Here is a 22,630-nt window from a genome sequence, read left to right as displayed (position 1 = left end):
TTGCCACTTCTGGGGCCATTCCTCACGTGAATATAATAATCTGAGACGTCTGTCACCTCCTAATAGCTATTGTACCTTCTAGTGTTAAGGAGCTCGGTCCTTGCAAGAACCAGGCAATGCAAAAACCTGCCCTTCAAACCCTGATTCTTGTGATCAAGTCAGAAATATTTCAGACATGTTGCTCAGAGTAACAGGAATGAGTTTATTGAAAGGATAGGGAAAAGGAATGTGGACACTCTCAAAGGAGAGAATTGCCTCTATGAGAGGAGAGAAACAATGTGCCATTCTTACACTTATTGCGGATTCCAGAGATGTTTCCAAAATGTCCCACCCAGGTCCACCTCATGACTTTTGGCTGACAGCAAGATGACATCAGTCTTTCAAATCCCTACTGCCTTGACAACTCTAGGTCACCTTAGCCCATGCTGGCCAGTTCTAATTGGATTTTTTAAAAAATATTTATTTATTTTTAAGTTTTAGGTGGACTCTTAACCATATATTCTTGTAGATTTTAAGGCTAGGAGGAACTATTCTTATCTCCTAATATTTCCGTATCTGGTCATAAAAGGCTCCTCCTTCAGTGCAACTTGGGGTCCTCTTAACAACCACCTGTAGTTCTCCTGCAGATAACTGGCAGTTTGCTGAGGAATGGCCAGACAGAGCTGCAGGTAAACTGCTTTCTGGAAAAGAAAGCATGTGGGGGCAGCACACTGGGCCCATTTGGGGGGAATTACTCTTAATCTCTATGTTCCCACCATTCACATCTGTATGTTCCCTAACATTAGGGAATTTCAGATAGTGCCTGTGTATTGTACCAGAGGCTCTGTCACTTTTTTTACCTCAATATTATTAATTCCGAGATTTTGCCCACCCTCTTCAAACACCATACTTCACTTTTTAATGAATGAAGTAGTTCAGCCATCTTTTACCCAGTAGTTTTAATGTTAACCTGCAATCAAGCTGTTTTGGAGACAAGGTGGCACACACTTTTCCATGACATTTGAAAAAATTACCGAGGGAAGTACTTTTTAGGACCACAAACCCTATTCTACTAATGCCTCTGACTAGGGATGCCTTTCTCATGCCTTGTATGGCATAGACAATGTACAAAACATTAGAAATAATTGTAGGATTCACAATAACTAGCCAACTGTGGGAAGACCCTTATAAATTCAGTAGGAGCTTAATATAAATTCTATTCCAGGTGAGTACTCCCTAGTACTGAAACTCAATAGGTATAGCATGTCCTAGTTCAGCCAAATGGTAAACTTCTCAAGGACTGTGTGATAAGTCATTTTCAGAACAATTCCTGTAGGGTTTTTTTTTTAAAGTTACATGTCGATGGGCTGTGAGTCCACATAAGTAGGCTACATCTTCTTCATACTTTTACTTGAAGATTGAAGGTTACTTCCACAATATTTTTTAATAAGCAAAACTATCTGCCTCTGATAGAGGATCAGAAACAGCAAATGAGGTTTTGCAGGCTTTTTTGCCTATGCAAGCCACAAATAGAAACAGACACTACAGAGGGGCTGTGGTTTTCACATTTTAAGGATTCTGATCCTGCCCTAACTGCACCTTCCCTCTTGCTTCGTTAAAAATATTCCTCTTTTTTTGCAAGTTAAAACACACACTACAAAAATAATAGTAATGGCAGATGACAAGGTAAGTGAAAAGAAAATAATTCAAATCCTGGCCTCACAAGTACTGGCTATAGTCTCATCAATAAAACTGAAACCACACCCCTAAGAATGAAAGGAAATGTGTAAAATGTCTAGGCACTTAATGAAAGCTCAAAAAATAGCTTATTGATGGCTAGGTGAAGATGACTAGGAGGTGATTAAAGATTTGTGCCTTTTAACCACATATAAATGCCTGAAAGAGAGGGGACTGGTCTAGATGTACAGACTGTCCAAAGACAGTCATTTCAGGTAAAGAAATAGATAAGCTCATTAAGAAGATGGATTCTGTAAATGATGAAGATAGGCAAATAGCATTTAAGGAATTGTGAAAATACTGTTAGTCAAATTGGAAAATAATGGAATTAATCCTGGAAAGCAAGAAAACCTTTAGAGAATATTGAAGATAGCCACTTAAAAATATAATTCAAAACCCAAAACGTGTTTTGCTTTTACTGTGTAGTAGAAAAACCATCAAATTAAAATAATTCACACTGACCAGCCTCAGTAACATCAAAATTACATGAGTTGGGCAGGGTGGTGCATGCCTGTTATTTCAGATACTTAGGAGGCTAAATGAGAAGTACAAATTTGAGGCCAGCCTGTGCAACTTGGGAAGACCTCGTCTCAGAAAATAGAAAGTGCTGGGATGTGTGTGGTAGAATGTCCCTCAGTTCAATCCCCAGTACCAAAAAAAAAAAAAAAATTATATGAGTTTTCAAGAATTTGAGTCACCAAACAGCATTTATTGAAGTATGAAATCCTGGCAGGTGACAGGCACATGCAAACCCTGCTCTCTAAGAGCTCACATACTAAGAGTTTGAAAAAGCCTTTAGATTCATTTTGGTTTCAACATCAGAATATGGAAGTTTTGAAGTTTGCTGGTTTATTCAAAAGCAATGTTTTCTATTAATTGTGACCCACCCATGGTCTCTATAACTGATATATAATTATGGGACCATCACTAAAAATGATTAACCAATGGCCAAATGTCTTCACTACGTGCAAAAATCAGAGTTTTCATCTGGTTTTAACTATAAAGAAACATGATTTTGACAAACTGCCTTATGCAGCATTTTCTCTGGAACATGTGCAGCAAATAGTCACTTCATAAATGCCTTTTGGTAGCCAGCATGTAGCTTTCTCATTTTTGCTTGATAACATTGATTCCATACAGCTGTCACGGTTCCTTACATATCCAGGATAGAACAGGTTTGGAGTTAAGTTTGCCTAATGGACTTACCCCTTTCCTCCACAGACAGGTAATACATACAAAAGAACCCATACCCAAATCATAGAATTTTTATTGTTTTCAAATATTATACAAAAAATAGACAGTGTGTGTATCTTAAAGAACAGTCCAAATTGTTTGGTGGTTTTTTTTTTCTTTGTATTGCAGTAATTAAGTTGCTAAGATGATAATCCAATCAATGTGTTCCCTCTTCATTGATTACTTTGGTCTTACAAGCATACGAATCATGCAATATTCCCACACTCTATAATTTAAAGGCATTCCTATTTGTAAGACAGAGTTGTTGTCAGTGATATTTTCTTCTGTTACACTTCTTGAATCCTTAAATATCCAAGATTTCACTTTCCTGCTGTTTTCTTGTAGTGTCACATAAAACACACAACAGAGTAGCCAGGACCTCTTTCTGGGTTTTCCTATTAATCACTTTTACAAATTTCTTAAATATCTGTCTCATGATATTAAATCTACCACAAAGAACATTTTGCATAGTATGTCTAAATCCAGTTTTATTTTCCTAAATTCATCCTCATTCTTTACTTTTAAGAAGCAAGTGTTGGTTGGTTAGTTGGTTGGTTTGGTTTGTAGACTGGAAAGATGTCTACAAAAATGATTGGCTGGGGGGCAAACAAGATAAAAACAAAAAATAATTCTCCAGTTCTTTCATGACTATCTCCAGTACTCACCTTCATATACCCATTCCATTTCCCATTCCAATTTCCATAATTTTTTTGCATACACACAGTAAAAAGATATGAGAATATTTCTCTTAACTAAAGAAATTGCCATCTTACTCTATTTGGCAGTGTTGAAAAGACATGAACAAGGCAGGACACCCAAGAAACAATGTGATGAACTGAAGATGATTGAAAAACAACAAATTTTTTAAAGACTAGTTGTTGGGAAAAATAACTTAACAGCTATGAGGAACAACCATAATATTTCTATAAAGTGACAAATTTCTACAAAGCTCTCTTCTGGGCCAATGCTTCAACTTTTATCTTAAAGCCTTTAGAAGGAAATTAGAGAATGTTAATCTGATACCATTAAGCAGTGGTTTAAAGTGGATTATTTTTTAATTGCCTTTTTAAAAGAAGAGGTACCAGTTGATTCTTTTATACAATAAACTATTTCCAGAACACTAGTCTCATAATAGATATTGAGATCTATACTACTGATATACAGAACTTATTAAGTTTTTCACATGTAATAGAGCATAGATTCAACTGCACCAGAGTGCTAACAAAAGCTCTAGCAATCAAGAATGGCAGCACATTATTTTATAAAACCACTTGGGGTTTTTCAAATTTGGTGTTTAGAAGAATTTATCATAAAGACATCTAATCATGCTTTTAAAAAAATGTTTGAGGTCACTCCAAGCTTGGCAATTAACATTTGGCATAAACAATTAAACAATCACAACTCGATAAATAATAGATACGACAATGTAAGCCATTACATTTACAGCATAAGAAAAAAGTGGTGGTGAGTCAGAGTAGAGTTAGAACCTCAGTCTCTATGCAGATCTGTCCAGAGGCTTTGATTCATCAGCCCCAACACAGCTCTCACAGCAGGGGAATGTCTACAGTATCATTTTATAATTTCTAACACACTGAAAACAAGTAGAGAATAATGAATTGATTTTTATTAATGTATTACATCCTCAGGAATTATCACCAAAATATGTTCAAGTTTTAACAGTAATATAACTTTGTGTACTTAAAGGATGCTAAATGAATTAAGTGGAGACAGCAATGTGTTCCCTGATGTGGTTGATTTTAGCATGTTTACAACTAGGTCTAAAACACTTGAACACTGATGGGTGCACTCATATTTTGGCCTACTGAAATACAGTATGTTTGACTCAGAATGATGTCAGTTTACTCTGAACTTTAAACTTGAATCTGAAGAAAAGTTGACATAAGTGGTGAAATAACTAATAGGCTGAAATGCTTACTGTCACGAATGCCAATTAACAAGGATATGGGGGATGGGGGTCCCACTCTCAAGTCACCCAGCAGTGTGAATTACTGTACATATGAAGTTATAACAAAATGGATATAGAACTGTTTATTTTAGTCTGGCATCTTCAGATACCCAAGATAGGTACCTTATATTAAGGAGTGTTTATTCAAAAATGGTTTTTTTTTGTAGTTCGTAGTTCATCCCTTAAGGTAAAGAAAATGACACTAAAATTTTTAATAACCAGGATTCATAAAATTTAAAAGAACAATTTTAGTCAGGAATCAAATATGCAGTGATTCAAAAAGGGAAATACTCTTATAGAAGACAAAAGAGCAAACTGGCATCCCAGATGCAGAGCAATTTTATAAAGTAAGAAAGCAACTATGATCACCTGCAGCTTCTCAGATCATCCTAGTGAGCATCCCCAGGTACTATATGTGACTTTATATAATAGCATTTCCTAAATAATGGACCTTCAATACACATTAAAGGGTGTTTCCCAGAAGTAGAGGTTAAGGTATTTTCATTTTGTTTAACCCACAAACTATTTGGTCAAAGAATATGTAAAGCTAAATAAAAGCACATCTGGTAGAAATTCATGGCAATGAATGTTGACAAGATGTGCTTGGATCTTGCTTGCAGCATCTGGCAGTGGGTAGCAGAACAAAGGTAGGAATCTCACAGGTTCTCCTGCGTCTGTTCTGTAGGCGGCTCTGTGGCGGTGACACTAGCATTTGCAGTCGAATTCAAGACTTCTCCAAAATCACCACCAGCAGGTTTGGTTCCCCCTACTTTAGACTTAAAAAAAAGTTCAAAAAAGGAAAAGACAATATGAAACAAAATTAGCTAACTTTGCATAAAGGAACTCTAATTTTACTTTCAAAAACAAATAAGTCAAGAACCTGGTAGCTCAGCGAGATATATATATATATATATATATATATATATATATATAATTTAGTACTGTTGTAACATTCAGGGTGGTAAATTCTACCCTTGCCCCAGCCCCATCAACTAACTATTCTTCAAAGGAAATTTTATTTAAAGAACTTTGTAAAGCCTATTCTAATAAAATATCTACTGAAAAATATAAAGTATCTATTGAACTCTTGCTGCTTGATAAACATTTTGTATTACATTCAGTTCTTCATTCAGCTCCACTTACTGAAGAAATACTGAGCAAAATAAATAAAAGATAATATATGTATTTTTTCCAGCTACAGTGTAGGCATGTCAGCCCTTTACTACTTAAGGTGTGCTTCAAGGCCCTGCAGACTCAACATCATCTGGGAGCTTGTCAGAAATGCAAAACTTCAGACACATACTCTTCCCCACCCCAATTCCAACCACAAAACTGAAATTACATTTTTATAGGATCCCGGTGATTCATGTGTACATTCTGTTTGTGAAACACTACTCCAGCCTATCTAAACTGAAATTGTCAATAAATATGTTTGAAATCATATACATTTATATAGTATTTTATGCTTTTCAAAACCTTTATACATAACATGTCAGTTCTCGCTTTTCCACATTGATGTATCTGTGCTTGCTAGCCATTTCAAAAACTAAGCAGGTCTCTTGTACAGATTTAGAAGAATGATGTATTTTTTATTCATCAAATGCATACTGAGCAATGTGCAAAGCATTATTCTAGACCACTGAGAAGTTCAGTGAACAGAAAGAACAGGACCCTATCATTATGAGTTCACAGAGCACCATGCTGGTGGATTTTGAATAAATAAGCTATAAGGCTGTGTATATACTGTGCCTCTGGAAAACATTCATGGCATGTGCATACAAACAGAAAAGGTGTGTGCTAATGTTAGTATGTGCAAGGGGGAAAAAAATCCAGATCACTATGCAGCATTTGATTTTCTTTCAATAAATATACCCTGGTTCTATAATTTTTAAAAGTTGATTTAAGAATGAGTGACATTGTTAAAGTTCTGAAAGACTAAATAATAGCTTTTATGCTCACTAAGATATGGGTTTTAACCCTTCAAAGATGCCACTATAATTATCAGAATTAAGTTAGGAAGCAATGAACACATAGCCATCATACAAACTAGAGCAAGTCAGGCAGTGCATATAAATTATATGACATTTCAGGTCACTTGTGATTCTAAGAACTGATGATTTTCTTTTTAATATAATCCTTGAGATAATGCAAAACAGTGAACAGTAAATGACAATCATCATGGCATCACTATAATAAAATAAAAATAGAATGCCCAATAATGAAAAACTAAAAAACAACATCCATTTTAAGGTATAACAGCATTGTGTGTGTGTGTGTGTGTGTGTGTGTGTGTGTACATTACTGTTTCTGGGTAGTAACACCAAGTTTTTAAAAAATTTTGTGCCTTCTATATTGTTAACTACAATAAATTTATAGTATATTTTATTTAAAATGAATAAAGCAAAAAGCAGCACAAATTTTTAAATTTCTAAATCCTTTCAGCATTTAGCATGCTACTATGCTATAACATACCCTCAAAACATATTGGTTAAAAGAGTTACATAACTCTTGAAATATCCATTAATAGCATAAAGAGTATGGTTCTTAAAGGTTTTTGTTTTTTTAATTAAAAAAAAAGCTAGGCATGGTAGTGCACATCTGTAATCTCAGTGACTTGGGTGGTTGAGGAAGAGAATCACAATTTCAAGGCCAGCCTCAGCAATTTAGCAAAACCCTCAGTGACTCAGTGAGACCCTGTCTCAAAAATAAAATAAAAAGGGCTAGGATGTAGCTCAGAGGTACAGTACCCCTGGGTTAAATCCCCAGTATGAAAAATAAAAATAATTTTAAAAGGGCTGGTTTGTAGCTCAGTGCTATAGCACTGGCCTAGCACATGTGAGGCACTGGGATCGATGTTCCACACCACATAAAAATAAATAAATAAAATAAAATAAAGGTATTGTGTCCATCTACAACCAAAAAAATAATAATAATAATAATACAGATGCAAATGATTTGCCCACACCAAAGAAAGTTAAGGCACATGCAATTTGTTACAAAGACCCTGTTCACCTTTGTACTTGCCTTTAAGTTTTCAACCTTTTCTTCAAATGATTTGAAAGTTGGAGAGTTTCTAGAGAGGGAAAAAAAATAGTTAAATTATAAACACTGAAAAAACTCGACAGTTTTGAGTACTATTAGCTGACCATATTTCTCTTCACCATTATTCTCAGTGAGCAAAATAACAGATATATTTACATGTACATGTGTACAGGTATATGCACAAATATTTTTATGTAAGATTACCAATTCCTGAGCTAATATTTTTACAAGTCTGATTTTGAGTCCATGATTTTAAGTCTATATCACATTTAGACAAAGTGATACAGAAAAAATCCAGTACATGTGAGAGAAGTGGGAACAAACCAGGTAAAACATCAAGTCTGTCACTTCCCCAATCAACGTGTCACAATTCAAGAAAATGCCACCATTAGATTAGTTTAATTTTGGTAAAGATACTAGACTCTAGAATTCCTGATTATATTCACTTCCTACCTGGCAGGAGTCCAATACCACCCATTCAGGAAAAGCAGATCCGTGGGGTTCTACAACAAGGATCCTAATATCCAGGGAGCAGCACCACAGACAGGGAAAGGAGGGACCAAGAGGAGGGGAGGAGCACAGAAACTTGACTTTGATACTTAACAAGTTGCCCCACCTGATAGCCTCTGAGCCCCAGGGAAGCTTTGTAGGCACAGTCACACTGACCCACACTAATTAAGGACTGCAGCACTTTTATCTCACCCATGGGTTTCCACAATTTTTATCCTATATACTAGACCTTGAATATACTCCTATCAAGATGAAAAGGCAGAGAAGGAAACCAGGAGCTTCCTCCTCCTCACAGTGGTGTTAACAGACTAAGGTAAGCCAATGGTTCTCAAAGTGTGGCCCCCACAACAGTTGGGTCCACAACTTTGCAGCACTTGTGGGTAATGCAAACCCATAGTCCCACCCCAGCTCTACAGAAGCAGAAACTCTAGGAGTGGGCCCAGCAAGCAGGGTTAACAAGCCCTCTGGGAGATTCCAATACACACCAAGCAGACATTTTTAAAATCCGCTGCTTCTCTAGAGGGTTTGGAAAAGAGAACAACATGTACTACTTCAAGTGCTCACTGAAGAAAACAGACAGTAGAATTAATCACAGTTGTCTCCCAACATCACACTGGGACGAGGGAAGCAAAGATGGGTTGAATGGGAGAAAAGGGGAGTGTAACGAAGGCTAATGCTCACAAAGGAGGTGGGCCAGCTATACCCTTGAACAGAAGGTTCTTTAGAGAGTAGCGTTCACTTATAAACAACATAAAGGCTTTATAAAATAAAAGAGAAACTCCTTTTTAACTCAAACATTTAATGGATCTCTTGTACCCATGCAAACACTGTAAGAGTAACTGAAGACTGATACAGTGTTAAACACATAGCTTGTTAAGAGTAGAATTCTAGATCCCTGCCTCAGAAGAGTTCAGGTTAAACATTTAAACAAAGCACCAGAAAGCATAATACCAACTACACTTTGTAAAAATATACTTTACCTCATAGCAGGCATGCTAATTGAATGTTGAATGGAGCGTATACTAAGAGGCAGCATTAAAAAGAGATAGAAATGAAGTTAGTATATAGGGGTGATTCAACATATAAAAAGCCAACAAAACTTAAGCTTTATAGCTTTATTCTTTGGGCACCATGAAGAAGTATCTGCTTTTTGAGGTGGAGGGGATCAAAGTTATTCCAACATAACTTACTTTTACTCATAAACCAATTAATCCCAATCATTATTACAACTAATAATACAACCTTGCATTTGAAACTGTACTCTCACCTGGATCTGTAAGGTGCATAATCTTACAGAGGCTCAGAAGTAAGATGGTTTACCCAAGGTCATGGCAGAATTAAGAATGAACTTGGGTCTCAGGGACTCTTAATTCAATGTTTACCACCTCCCTCAAAAATGAAGCACACACACAAATACACAAGCGAGGCCAGTAAAAGGCCCTGCAGCCCCCTTTCTCTCAGGTATTTGTTATTTGTCCCCAGGCTAAAACAGGTAGGTTTCAAAATAAATTACCTGACAACTTTAAGTGATTTTAAAATTACATATCACTCCTCAGTAATAACAGTTCCCATTTTGTAATAAGAGATGCTTATACTCATCCCAATTAAATTGAATGCTTCTAAAAGGCCAAATAAAATTTGGTTCTCTGTCTTACTAGGTCCAACTTCTACTCAAGGAAGGCATCTTAGTAACTGTACAGGTTCAAGGGTATCTATTTTTAGTCATTTCCCAGAGAACTCTTCATATGCTGAAAGTACCTTTATTCCTAGGATTTTAAAATCATTGCAATCTGCTCTTACTGTTACCATATACATAATTTTGACCACTGGAACAGCTTTTTTTTTTTTTACATAAATAAACTTTCCTTTGGATAAAGTGGACCCCTCAAGGTAGCAAGACTCAATTATATTTAAGTATTTTGTGTGTATATGATTTGGTTTTCTCTGAGACTCGGTTGTTAACAAATGATAATGTGTTTTAAATGCAGCTCCTCAAATCTAGTATTGTATTCATGTGTAATATAGAGTTACTATTTTAAAATACATCAAAATGTTCTGAAAGTTTGTGTAATCAAGATAAGCAATAAAATATTTGGACATCTCTGTACTTGATATCTTAGGTAACACAGGAAAAGATCCATTTAACTGAGTATTCTCTCCATCCTACAATGGTGGTTGATATGTTGGCTTAAAGGACTATAATATACTCTGGAAGGCATTTACTAGTCCTTTTCCTACTTGATCTGAAGTTTATTGGTTCCATATTTGGGGGACAGAGATTGATGATAAGCATCCTTCTAAATTCCCCACACCAGAACTCCAGTCATCATCTGCCCCTCACCTCATCCTTCTAAAGAAACTGCCTAGAACAGCCACACTGCCACAAACCACCTTCCACCATAAGTCATATAATAACTGGGCCAGGGAGCAGAGCCCACACCTAACCTCCTGTGAGCTACAGACTGTTTGGACTGAATAGGGCAGGGGGTTAAAAAATTCAAAGTCAGCTTCTGGTTCAGTTAGTGGCAGTTACTTCAGCCAGAAAGTCACATCGACTTAAATACTGACAAAGACTTCTTTGAGACAAGGGGAAAGCTTCAAGCATAGGAAGCCTGTTCCCAAAGAAGGAATCAAGCCTAATCACAGTTAGAGGTAACAAGGAGAGAAGACCATGCAGGGAACAGGACAGGGTTGAGGAGGAACTGGTTTCCTCGGTTTCTAGAAGTTATCCTAATTTCTAACCCATTTCCAATAAAGCAGGACTGCCTTGATTGGGGCCTGGACTTGCTTCCTTTCCTCTCTGTGGATCACAAAATATTTTTTTTTAATCTGTGCAACCCAGTCTCCATTTAAGATGAACTAACAGATAGTTTTCTGTTCCATGCAACCAGATCTTCACTAGAACACACATTATGGCAAAAACTATCAAATTCTGGTGACAGAAGGCAAGGGATGGCCAAACCCGGATAAACAGTTCACGGGACATACACTGAATTCTACAGTATCAACGGACTGAGGAAATACGTGAATAAGGTAAGTACAAATTTTAAAAATTCACAGCTAATTGTAGTCACTGATCTTATCAGCAGACAGCTGGGTTCTCAGTCCCATTAACCAGCACAAACCGACAATGTTCTTCAGTGGTAATATGTAAGAAAGAGAAAGGAAGCAATCTGATTAAGGTTTATTTGTGAAAATCACTGAACTGAATTTTATCTGAGCAATTTGAGCAATTCTCTGTGTGCATTGTATTTCACAGTAAAAGGATTTTTAGATGTACCCATTAAACAAAATGAAATCAATTAATAGAGATAGGGTTATAGTTGAGGCTTCTCTGCCTTTGAGGTAGCCATTTCAGTAGGAAGACCAAGGAGCACACACCAGCTTCAATTCCATCCAATTATCTGGTCTTCTCTACCATCCAAATTTAGATGAAATTCTATCCTTTTTTTTTAGATAGTCTGTAATCCAGGGGGCAGCAGCTCTCTCATTTGGGCTTCTCTATGGAAAGTTAACAAAAGCTTCAACTGCTTCAACTTAAAATTTCATCCAAGGTTAAATATAATGTGGAAACCTTCAAAAGCAAAATGGCAGGGTGCTGTTAGAGCAGAATCATCTCATAGGCTGTAAAGATCAGTTAGCATCTATAGCAAACTTTCCCACCTTGATTTGTAACCATCAAATATATTATCAAAGTAGAAATACAAAGCTGTGTTTCTCAAAACACACTGAGAAGAAGAATAAAAAAGTCACAGGGCAACCTGATTCTCACTAAATACGTTCTAATCTCAAATTTACTCCTACTGTGAAAAGGTTATTCTTCTTTTTTTTTTTTTTGGTGGTGGTGCTGGGGATTGAACCCAGGCCTTGTGCATGCAAGGCAAGCACTCTACCAACTGAGCTATATCCCCAGCCCCCAAAAGATAATTTTTTTAAAATAGCTAAACTGATTTTAATTTTTTTTCTTATTTCTTACACAGTTATTTTGAACTTTTCATCTTATTAACTAGGGGTGGAGGAGCAGATGGTGAGGTGGGGGAAGGATGCAGTAAGTGGAGAAAGAGAAGGAAGAGGATATGCGGGCGTGTTAGAATGCTTTCAGCCAGGCAGGCTTGTAAGAGCTGTCTGCACATGATTACGCCATTTTGCCCCCAACAATATCTTCATGTAGGCAATGGAAGAGTTACTTCTGAGCAATGCCTAGAGAAACCATCTCAAACTATCACTCCTCTGGGGAGGCACAGTTGAGAGTGCCAGTTTCAGATCTAGGGTGTCCTGGGGTCAAATCCGGACCATCAGTTACTCACACTTGCTTGCCAACCCTGCGGAAATCAATCTCCCCAAGGGGCAGTTTCCTCCCAGCTGCAGTATGAAAGCAGTACCCGCAATTACTTCAGAAGCTCAATCTATAGCTTTGAGTGGCATAAACTCTTTAACCATTATTATAATGGATGATTTGAGTTGAAACACAAATCAGCATCTACTTTGTGCTAAATGTCCTCTCTCAAAGTTTTCAAATTTCATAGTTATTTCATTCATTAGCTTTGACTCTACAGTCCAGAACAGTACTCAATACACAGCACTCAATAAATACTTCTAAATGAAAGAATCAAGGAATAAACAATTTTGTTAACTAAAATTGGGAAGTAGAGGTATGAAAGGTAGAAAAGTTATTATAGTGTTTCAAAGTCTAATCAAAGGGTATTCTCTTTCTAAAAAGAGACATTTCTTTTTCACTAAGGGGTAGAAATTTTCAGCAAAAGTGACTTATCTTGAATGATTTTAACAGAACAAAAAATATCATATACATGAAGAAACATTTTAAAAGAAGCAATTCCCTTTGAAAATGAGGGCAAAATGATTTAGCACTTCCTCTTAAATGTATCAAAAATAGAGCAACATGCTACTAAATAAATACAGTTATACTATTTGTAACAATGAAACTTATGTTTAACAGTAGCACTGAAGAACTGTTCTTTTAAAGTTTATCTTGAAATTGTAAAAGCATGAGTCAATACTTATATGTATGTATAAAGAGTAAGCAAACAGGAGAGTGGTGGAAATGCATACAGCACATGGGGGAAAGCTGGCTGTCCCCAGAAGTTCCCCAGGACAGTTCTCATTATCTTGTCCTACCTGACCCTTAGCCACCCTGCTGGGCCCTCATTCTCAAAGCATAAAACAGATATTCATATCATCATTCCTTCTCTCTTACTCACTCCCCCTACCCCCTCCATCTCTCTCTACCTCCTTCTCTTTCCTCTCCATCTCCCTCATTTTCCCTCTCTTTCTCCTCTCATCTTTTCCCCTAATCAAAGTATGACAAATATCTAAACTTTAAGAGATAATTAGATGACTCTGTAAAATTAAAACTGTAGTTGACTCTAATACCTTCAAGTTGGCAAAACTAGGTACATTTCTCCTTCTGTATTTGTAATTACATTTAAGAGTGAAATCACTGGCCTAAATTTTCCAGAAATACAGATTTGGAACAGTTAACTGCATTAACCAAGCAGTTGCCCCAAGGAGCCTCCTGCATCTATCCCTGGTGGTAAGGGGCCTTGCTGCTGAAATTGGAGCACTCAACTCTACAGTCTAGCTCCCTCTCCTTGGATAGTTCCTGTGGCTAGTATTTGCCTCTGTGACCCACTTGATCTCAAAAATGTAGTTTTTCTTCATACATCTTAACACACTCCATCAGATTAAGTGACTGGTGCACACCTGTAATCCCACCTACTTGGGATTATAGGAGGATTCCAAGGCCAGCCTGGGAATTTAGCAAGACCTTGTCTCAAAAAAATTAAAAAGACTTGGGGTGTGGTTTAGCAGTAGAGTGCCCCTGGGTTCAACTCCCAGTACCACCAAAAAGTGAGGGCAGGTTATCCAACTTTTGGTCTGTTAAGAATTAATTACAAAGATTTGTCAGTATCTTATGTCTCTCATTCCAAGTATTAATCAAAAGATTTACTTAACATCCACATATTGATACACAGTATAGTCATTAAAAATAAGACTAGATACCTAGATCCATCTACTTGATATTTCTAAAGATGCAGAAAAATAATAGTGATAAGTACAGATGAAACATATCATTTCTCTAGAGCCCTTGCATGTTCTTATAGTTTACATCTATATCACACCTAACATTCTTTAATCAAATACTTACAGAGTCTTCCATTCTTAAATGCATCCCAAGTCCCCTTCTCCTTACCTCACTTGACTCAAAAATTTTAAGCTCTATTTTAATAACTGCCTTGTCTGTTTTATAGTTATAACCTTAGGATCTGCCCACAGCAGGCACCCTCAAGTTAGCAGAATGAATTATATAACTAAATGCTTACTCAGTGGCAATATTTAGGCCATTTTTTAAAATATGGTGCCGGGGATTGAACCCAGGGCCTTGTGCATGCAAGGCAAGCACTCTCCCAACTGAGCTACAGCCCCAGCCCCTAGGCCATTTTTTTACTTAACTCCAAAGATATAAAATCACCTCCTATTACTGGTGACTTGATTTTTAATTTTTTTTTTTTTGTATTGAGGGTTGAATCCAGGGGTGCTTTACCACTGAGCTACCTCCCCACCCTTTCTATTTTTTATTTTGAGACTAAGTTGCTTAGAGTCTCACTAAATTGCTGAAGTTAGGCTCAAACATGCAATCCTCCTGCCTCAGCCTCCTGGGTCAATGAAACTATAGGCGTGTGCCATTGCACCTAGCTAGTGACTTGATATTTTTAACACATAATTTTTTTGCTTTAAAGAGTTCAATATTTAGAGTCTGTACATCCCTATGACTTACTCACTTCTAGGACTAAGTGTCACCAAAATCTGAGCTATTAAGTATCTGTTTGCTTACTTAAGAAGGCCTATTATAGCTAGATCATAACAGTGATGCTTGAGAAGACAATCTGCTGTAACAGGAACAGAAATGGAAACTATTATATTATCCTTCCTGCTGACACTCTAAAGATCTCCCTCCACTTTTGTTTTCTTCCCACACCTGACTGGATTATCAGAGTCTGCCTGGGAGAGAAGAAAGGTTTGCTCAACATCACAAGTACTCCTATAAGGCATGACCTGAGCTAACATCTTTTAAATGAGCTTTCTGTTTTAGACTAACACACTTTTTCCTTTGCAAATCATGAAATTGCTTTGGTGCATAAAGAATATAACTGGGGTAATAAAATGGGTAAAAACTGTAAGCTAGTAAAACAAGTATTAAAAAGTGTGAAGTAATAGTAAAAAAATTCTTATGTTTATTTTAACAAACACACAAAAAAGTAGAGTTGCTCATAAAAGACAGAGGACTTAACACGAGGCAGTACATATGCAGTCTATTATAATTACATAATGGAACCCAGGTGAAGGAGAATTCCAACATCCTTACAAAAGCACCAAAGAACCAAAAGCATCAAAAACAAACAAACAAAGTCAGACATTAAAAGGGAGGAATTCTGCATGCCATGGTAAGACTGCTTCTTTTTATAAAAAAAAAAAAAAAAAAAAGAAACTTCAAAATCATTTCCATATCCCTTGAACCACAGTGTCAAATTCTTCTTTTAATTTATCCATTACTCATGGTATACAAGAAACCCTCCCTTTAAAGTTAGAAATGCAGTAGAGGAAAAAGATATTGCAAATGCAAGAAAATTATGTAGTGGACAAACATGACTATTCAATGTGGCTTAATAATCTCATCTTAGCACACTTGTCTTACATGACTGCTAGACTGCAGTGATGGTTCAAACTCTCCTTACCTAAAGGAATGTGAAAAAGCTTGCAATCTGTAAGAAGCCAGAGTAAGCATTAAAAAAGAAAGGAAGTACTGATAAATCTAGAACAATTAAATAACCTACTTTTAAAAAGTCATATGATGTTTTACCTGGGCCCTAAAATGCTACACCATTCAATCAGCATAAAAAGAAGAGAGAGCATCTAATAAACGTATGTATATATATAACACACACATATGTGTAAAAGGGGTCAAGAAAACTATGCTTATTACATTAAGCTTAGATTTCCGATACTCCAAATACAATGAGCGAGGAACTTAGTTATTTTGATACAAAGTATATAATACCTTAACTGACCAAACCTATTCAACTAACAAAATTCTGGTTGTAAAATCTACTTTCTCCACAAACAAAAAACACAAAGTCATGCAATCTGAGCTTTTTTTTTTTTTATCACAAATTTTGCATGCCAACAGAAAGCATAGCTGATATAAACCATGTTTGTCATCTTCAGCACTACTCTAATCCACATGGGTACAGGGAGGCACAAAAGCACTATGAAGTGGTTTTATCAAAATGACAAGAAAAATATCTGCAAACTAATCTCAAATACAAATGCAAAATAAAAAGCAACAGCTCAAAAATCAAGATTTGGGCCTAAGCATGAATGTAGGTACAGCTTACGAGTTAGTACGCATCACTGCACAAATCAGCCTGTTGCAATCACACCATGGTCACATTCAGAACGTAAAGCTGGGTCTCAATCCAAGCGTGCATGTCAATGTTCTTGTACTCATCCCCAGAAAGGCACCAGGCTCTGCCCACAATCACAAATTTGCAACCACCAGGACATACTTACCACCCTGTAAAATGAAGGAGGACTAAAAAACACAAAAGTTTGCAACCAGAATTTCTCAACAACTTTTAACAGATTCATAAGGTGATCATTTTGAAGTCAGAATGTTATGCAAACATTTTAGGTCCTGGCTGGACAGAGCACCCTCCCTCACTCCATCAGAGGAGAGAATTCAGCATCATCTTGAGCCAAAGTTGGGAAACAAAAGCAATCACAAAAGCATTTCAATCTGCCTGAGCTACTTAGTGAGCAAGGAAAAATGCAGACATACTTTACATCTTCCAGCTTTCTGGTGATGACTGAGCCAACAGATGACAATGCAGCAGAAGCCTTCTGTCCAGCCTGAGACAGGGTTTCAGACGTCTTCTTATATCTATGTCCAATTATTAAAAAAAAAAAGTGAGTTAATATTTTCTAACATTATTTCAAGGCAGTGGTCACCATCTACTGAAGGACTCTCAAATATCTTTTTTTAATAGTATCTTTTTTATCTTTTATTTTTTTAGTTGTATATGAACACAATGCCTTTATTTATTTTTATGTGATGCTGAGGATCGAATCTAGTGCTTCACATGTGCTAGACAACCCTCTACAACTGAGCCACAACTCCAGCCCCTCAAAATAAAATATCTTTAAAAACTTCTAAAATCCTTCCTAATACCAGGGCAGCAACAATCACATCACAGTCTGAGCTATCATTTCAGGCAGTTTCCTGCAGCACCCTCATCCAGACAGAAAGGCAGAGGCTTATTACAGAAGGCCCACAGAATCCAAGGGAAGTGTTTCAAATAGTAGCAAAATGAAAATGAGCCAGAGTCTGAACAAAATTACACCTCTTCTTCCTTCCTTTTCCACATAAATCAAACAAAGCAAAAATGAAATCAAATTGTTCAAATGCCTTTTACACCGTTATCTCACGTAGTTAAAGCAAATAAAACCAGGCTCAAAAGCAAAAAGTAGGTCAGGTTCAGTAGAGCCCTTGTATATTTTATTATCTAAACAAATTTTATGAGCATAATTTTTTAAAATTTTTTCCCATCTGTACAGCTACCAAGTAAGGACTTGTTGAACCCTCACCAGAGTATGTAAAAGATGCAACACTTAAAATGACTCTAGGGTGATATTGTACCAGAAAGGTGTTAAGTTACCATCCCCTCTCTTCCCAGCCACCTAAGATTAGAAAAACAAACAACAAAAAGAGTATGGTACCTACCACAAAGGTTAAGATCCCCACTGTGGAAATGAATGCTCAGGCATTTTTTTAAAATACTTTTTTAGTTGTAGATGGACACAATGTCTTTATTCTTATTTATTTATTTTTATGTGGTGCCGAGAATCGAACCAGGGCCTCACGAATGTGAAACAAGAGCTCAACCACTAAGCTACAAGCCCAGCCCCTCAGGCATTTTTTCTTACCCCATCAAGATCAAATACCAGGAACAAACATTGTTCATGATAATGCAGTCAAAGACTAGTTTCCTTTGTGTTTTCCCACTGCCAACTAATATGAATGGAAGTGGATCAAGAGTGGGCAAGTACCATCAGGTCAAAAGCAGCTGGCCTCACCAATGATGGCTAAGCTGTAAACAACTCCTAAGCTCACCTGGTAGGCAGTTGCAGAGATACAAAAGATAAGAAAACAGTTTAAATCCCTTGCTAGAAGTTTGCTCCTCCTTGTGACAAGAAAGAAAACTGCACTATGATAATGCTATATCAGAACTTGTGTGATCAAAGACGCATCTCAAAGAACTGGTCTCTGTTATGAGCACATAGAAGAGACTGACCCGAGAATCTTATGATACATACAAGCAGGCTAAAAAATAAAAAGGACTGGCTGTATAGTTGTCCAGACTTTAATTTGAGTCCTGACCCAACATTTTGAGAGGTGTGTGACCTCAAAACTTCACTTATCTGGGCCTATTTCCTTATCTAGGATTGTCTTACCAATACCCTAATGACTTATTCTGAGGACTAAACGACACTATATATATATTTGGAAAGTCAATATACAGTAGTCCCCTCCCTAATCTGATGGCAATGCACGTTCCAAGACCATCAGTGTATGCATAAAACCACAGATCTCACAAGCTCTGTATATACTGTTTTCTCTAATGTGGCTTCTAAGTGACTTGGTAGCATACTCAACATGAATACACTGGACAAAGGGGATGATTTGTGTCCCAAGCAGGATAGCATGAGTTTTTTGGTTTTTTTGTTTGTTTTTTTAATGATTTCTGGAAGTACCTAATGGCGGGAAAATATTTTTCCTCTCATGTTTTTAATTGGTGCATTATAGTTGTACATGATGATGGTATTTGCTGTTACATATTCATACATGCATACAACACACAATATAACAGTATAATTTGGCCAATATCACTCCCCAGCACTTCCTTCTTCCCTCCCCAACTCCTTCAGTTCCTTTCTTCTATTGATCTTCCCTTTGATTTTCATGAGATCCTCCCCCTCTTTTTCCTGTCTAGCTTCCACATATGAGAGAAAACATATGACCCTTAACTTTCTGAGTTTGACTTATTTTGCTTAACATAATGGTCTCTAGCTATACCCATTTTCCTGCAAATAACAATTTCTTTTTTTATGACTAAATAAAACTCTTCTTTATCCATTCATTGATGGACACCTCGGCTGGTTCCATAGTTTGGCTCTGTGAATTGTGCTGCTATAAACATGAGTATACATATATCACTGTAGTGTGAAGACTTTTAATTCTTTAGGACAAATACCAAGAAGTGATATAACTAGACCATATGGTGGTTCCATGCCTAGTCTTTTGAGAAATCTCCACACTGATTTCCATAGCAGTTGTATTAATTTATAATCTCACCAACAGTGTAAAAGTGTTCCTTTTTTTCCACATCCTCCCCAGCATTTATTATTATTTGTATTCTTGATGACTGTCATCTGACTGATGTGAGATGAAAACTCAGTGTAGTTTTGATGTGCATTTCCCTTATTGCTAATGATGAACATTTTTTTTCATATATTTATTGGCCATTTGTATTCTTTTTTGGAGAAGTGTCTGTTTAATTCATTTGCCCTTTTATTAGTGGGATTATTTTGCTTATTAAAGTTTTTTGTATGCTTTATATATTCTAGGTATTAATCCTATCAGAAGAGTAGCTAGGAAAGATTTTCTCCTATTCAGTAGGTTATCTCTTACATCTAATTGTTTCCTTTGCTAGAAAGCAAGAGATTTTATCATGCTACTCAGAAGGGCATGCAATTTAAAACTTATTAATTATTTATTTCTAGAATTTTTTCATTTAATATTCTCAGAGTATAGTTGACTATAAGAAACTGAAACCTCAGGAAACAACTATGGTAAAGGAGGACTATTGTATAGCCTTCTTGAATTTGAATTTTGTTTTTTTCAACTTGCATATGAGGCTGGTTTTATTTCTATTCCCTAAAACAGTTAGAAAACCAAAGTTATAATAGAGAAACGGAAAGAAAGTGTTCTGTGTGATTTAAATAAAAGCTATCCAAGTGTCCTCATCCCCTTTCTCTTCCCTTCCCCAAAGAAAAAGTACAGAAATGTCCTTCATGTTGTCTAGAAAAATGTATTGAGGGAACATACGCAGACGTTGCCGTCACATCTTGCCACCCTTTGGCAATGTTCTGTTTTAGTTCCTGTAGTGAACTGATTCCAAGTTTCCGCTTGATCTCTGCTAGATGCTTCTCTTTTGCTGCTAACACCTGAGACAGAGTCTGGATTTCTTCTTCTACCTATGAGGAAGAGATTTGGGGGAGGAATATGGCAAAAGTTATTCAGTAAGTCAAGATTATTAGAGCAAAACTCTACTCAAAATTCCAGAGTGATTTAAAAATTGATTCATTTACCTGTCTTTTTAAAACATCATGTTGTTATACAAACAGGCTACATGCTGGTTCTCTCTAAGAGCTGTTCTTTTCTCTCTGCAGGTAATTGTTCAAATTCCTATTGAGCTGTATCTGCCTTCTCTCTCCCTGTAGTTCTTTACTTAGTTATCGAATGGTGGATGAGAGCTGAAAACCCTTTCCAACAGATAATGCTGAAATCACTCCAATACCTATTCTGCTGACCTGTGATGCAACCTGCCAGATAAAATAATTCTACACTATTTGAATGCCCACAAAATCTTCTATTTTTGTACAAAATCAAAATAACCTTCATTCCCCACTAAAACATGGACCACCAACCCACACCAGAATCCAACCTTCTTGTGTATTTCGTGAGTTCATACTGGGTGTATCATTTTTCGTGACAGCCAAAGAAACTGCCATAATAAACCACACTGCCTCCCACAGGGGCCTGTGGAGATCCTTTGTGGGTCAGGGACCCAAGACCATTCACCCATCGAGGGGCCGTGAACCAGTGATATGCCTGGTGGGAAAGAGGTACTTAACTAATCATTCTCTCATCCAGAAGCTCAGTTTGAGAAATTGAGATAACACTGAAAGGAGAAGCTGAAAAGACTTGGAGGAAGAAGCTGCGGAAGCTAAAACTGTAAGCAGGTGCTACAAAGAAAAGAAAGGAGAAAAGGCTAAACCAGGAAATCAGAAAAAGGGTAGGCTCACACAGGGAAACACACCATATGGGAGAGAATTTGTTTTTTGTTTTTTTTGTCCTAGAAAATTGAAAAATTAGGTCCCTAAGGTATGCTTCTGACTATTCTAGACCTTTACAGACATGCTTCCCTTAGCTTACTGCAAAACCATACTCTCAGCCCTCACCAGCACACTTCTATGACCTCAAAGACAATACAACCTTTAACAACAACATACATAACTAAGTCAACTGTTTGCGCTGCTAATTAAATCTTAAGAGAACATGAAATTAAAAAATATAGTACCAACAATGTAGAGAAGCATATGTCAAACATGATGTGGACACCAAAAAATAGAATACTCTAACCACTCGGCTCTTAAATGGCTTAATTGGAAGGTATGGCAAGAACAGACCATCTTCTGTGCCTGTAGGAGATAGCTCAAGTATATACCAGTTTTGAAAGATATATTTTAAGATTAATGCTGATGAAGTAGAATGTAAAAATGTAGCAGAAGGGGAGTAAATATGGTTCAAAATTGAGTAAATTGAATGATTTGCCCAAAGTCATCCAACAAGTAACACAGGAACCACAAATTCAACCCAGGTTTCCAGACTCCACTTCTCCATGATTTCAGAATGAGTGACTTAGTTTAAGCTCTGAAAGTACTTACAAATCTTTGCAATTAAACCCAGGGGCCTCATCGTGCACTCTTACCTTTCCAATACCTCTTTCTCCCCCAAACTCCAAATCCCCGGGTACTTCACATAGAACTAAATGGTAAGTTCCTACCCCCCACTTTTCTGAGGTACCAATTTTCCCTAATGAAACTTAGAAAAGAAAAAAAAAAAAGACCACTGTGAATCTTCCTAACAATGCACAACCCAGTGCATTCCCTGCTTTTGTTGGTTAGGATGTGGTAAAATATAGCCCAACATAGCTACCATTCCTTAATTCCACATACACAATGACTTTAAAAGCATTAGAGAACATCAGTAAGAATCTCTGGTGCAAATCAAAAATAACAAGT

At 36.7% G+C, this 22,630-nt stretch overlaps 1 protein-coding gene and 1 non-coding gene across 14 annotated transcripts in view; both read right to left on the bottom strand.

Moving 5' to 3' along the window:
* Positions 1-3,430: 3,430 nt before the first annotated feature.
* Tpd52 (tumor protein D52) overlaps positions 3,431-22,630 on the bottom strand; it is a 103,457-nt gene continuing 84,257 nt past the window's right edge. Inside the window, exons 3-8 of one of the 13 annotated variants that reach the window (XM_077800386.1) lie at positions 20,652-20,800; positions 17,325-17,426; positions 16,222-16,248; positions 9,448-9,489; positions 7,928-7,988; positions 3,431-5,691 (exon numbers count right to left, since the gene is read on the bottom strand). In XM_077800386.1, the coding sequence (XP_077656512.1) occupies positions 5,572-5,691; positions 7,928-7,988; positions 9,448-9,489; positions 16,222-16,248; positions 17,325-17,426; positions 20,652-20,800 (501 nt within the window). In that variant the 3' untranslated portion in view covers positions 3,431-5,571. The remainder of the gene's footprint in view (positions 5,692-7,927; positions 7,989-9,447; positions 9,490-16,221; positions 16,249-17,324; positions 17,427-20,651; positions 20,801-22,630) is intronic. The other 12 variants (XM_026382391.2, XM_077800390.1, XM_077800389.1 and 9 more) reach the window with 12 other exon arrangements.
* Trnaa-ugc (transfer RNA alanine (anticodon UGC)) lies at positions 12,307-12,378 on the bottom strand. The gene has a single exon. It is a non-coding gene; the product is annotated as a tRNA-Ala (tRNA).

Source organism: Urocitellus parryii, chromosome 7, assembly GCF_045843805.1.
Source record: "Urocitellus parryii isolate mUroPar1 chromosome 7, mUroPar1.hap1, whole genome shotgun sequence".
Lineage (NCBI taxonomy): Eukaryota > Metazoa > Chordata > Mammalia > Rodentia > Sciuridae > Urocitellus > Urocitellus parryii.
This window is presented reverse-complemented; position numbering and strand designations above follow the sequence as displayed.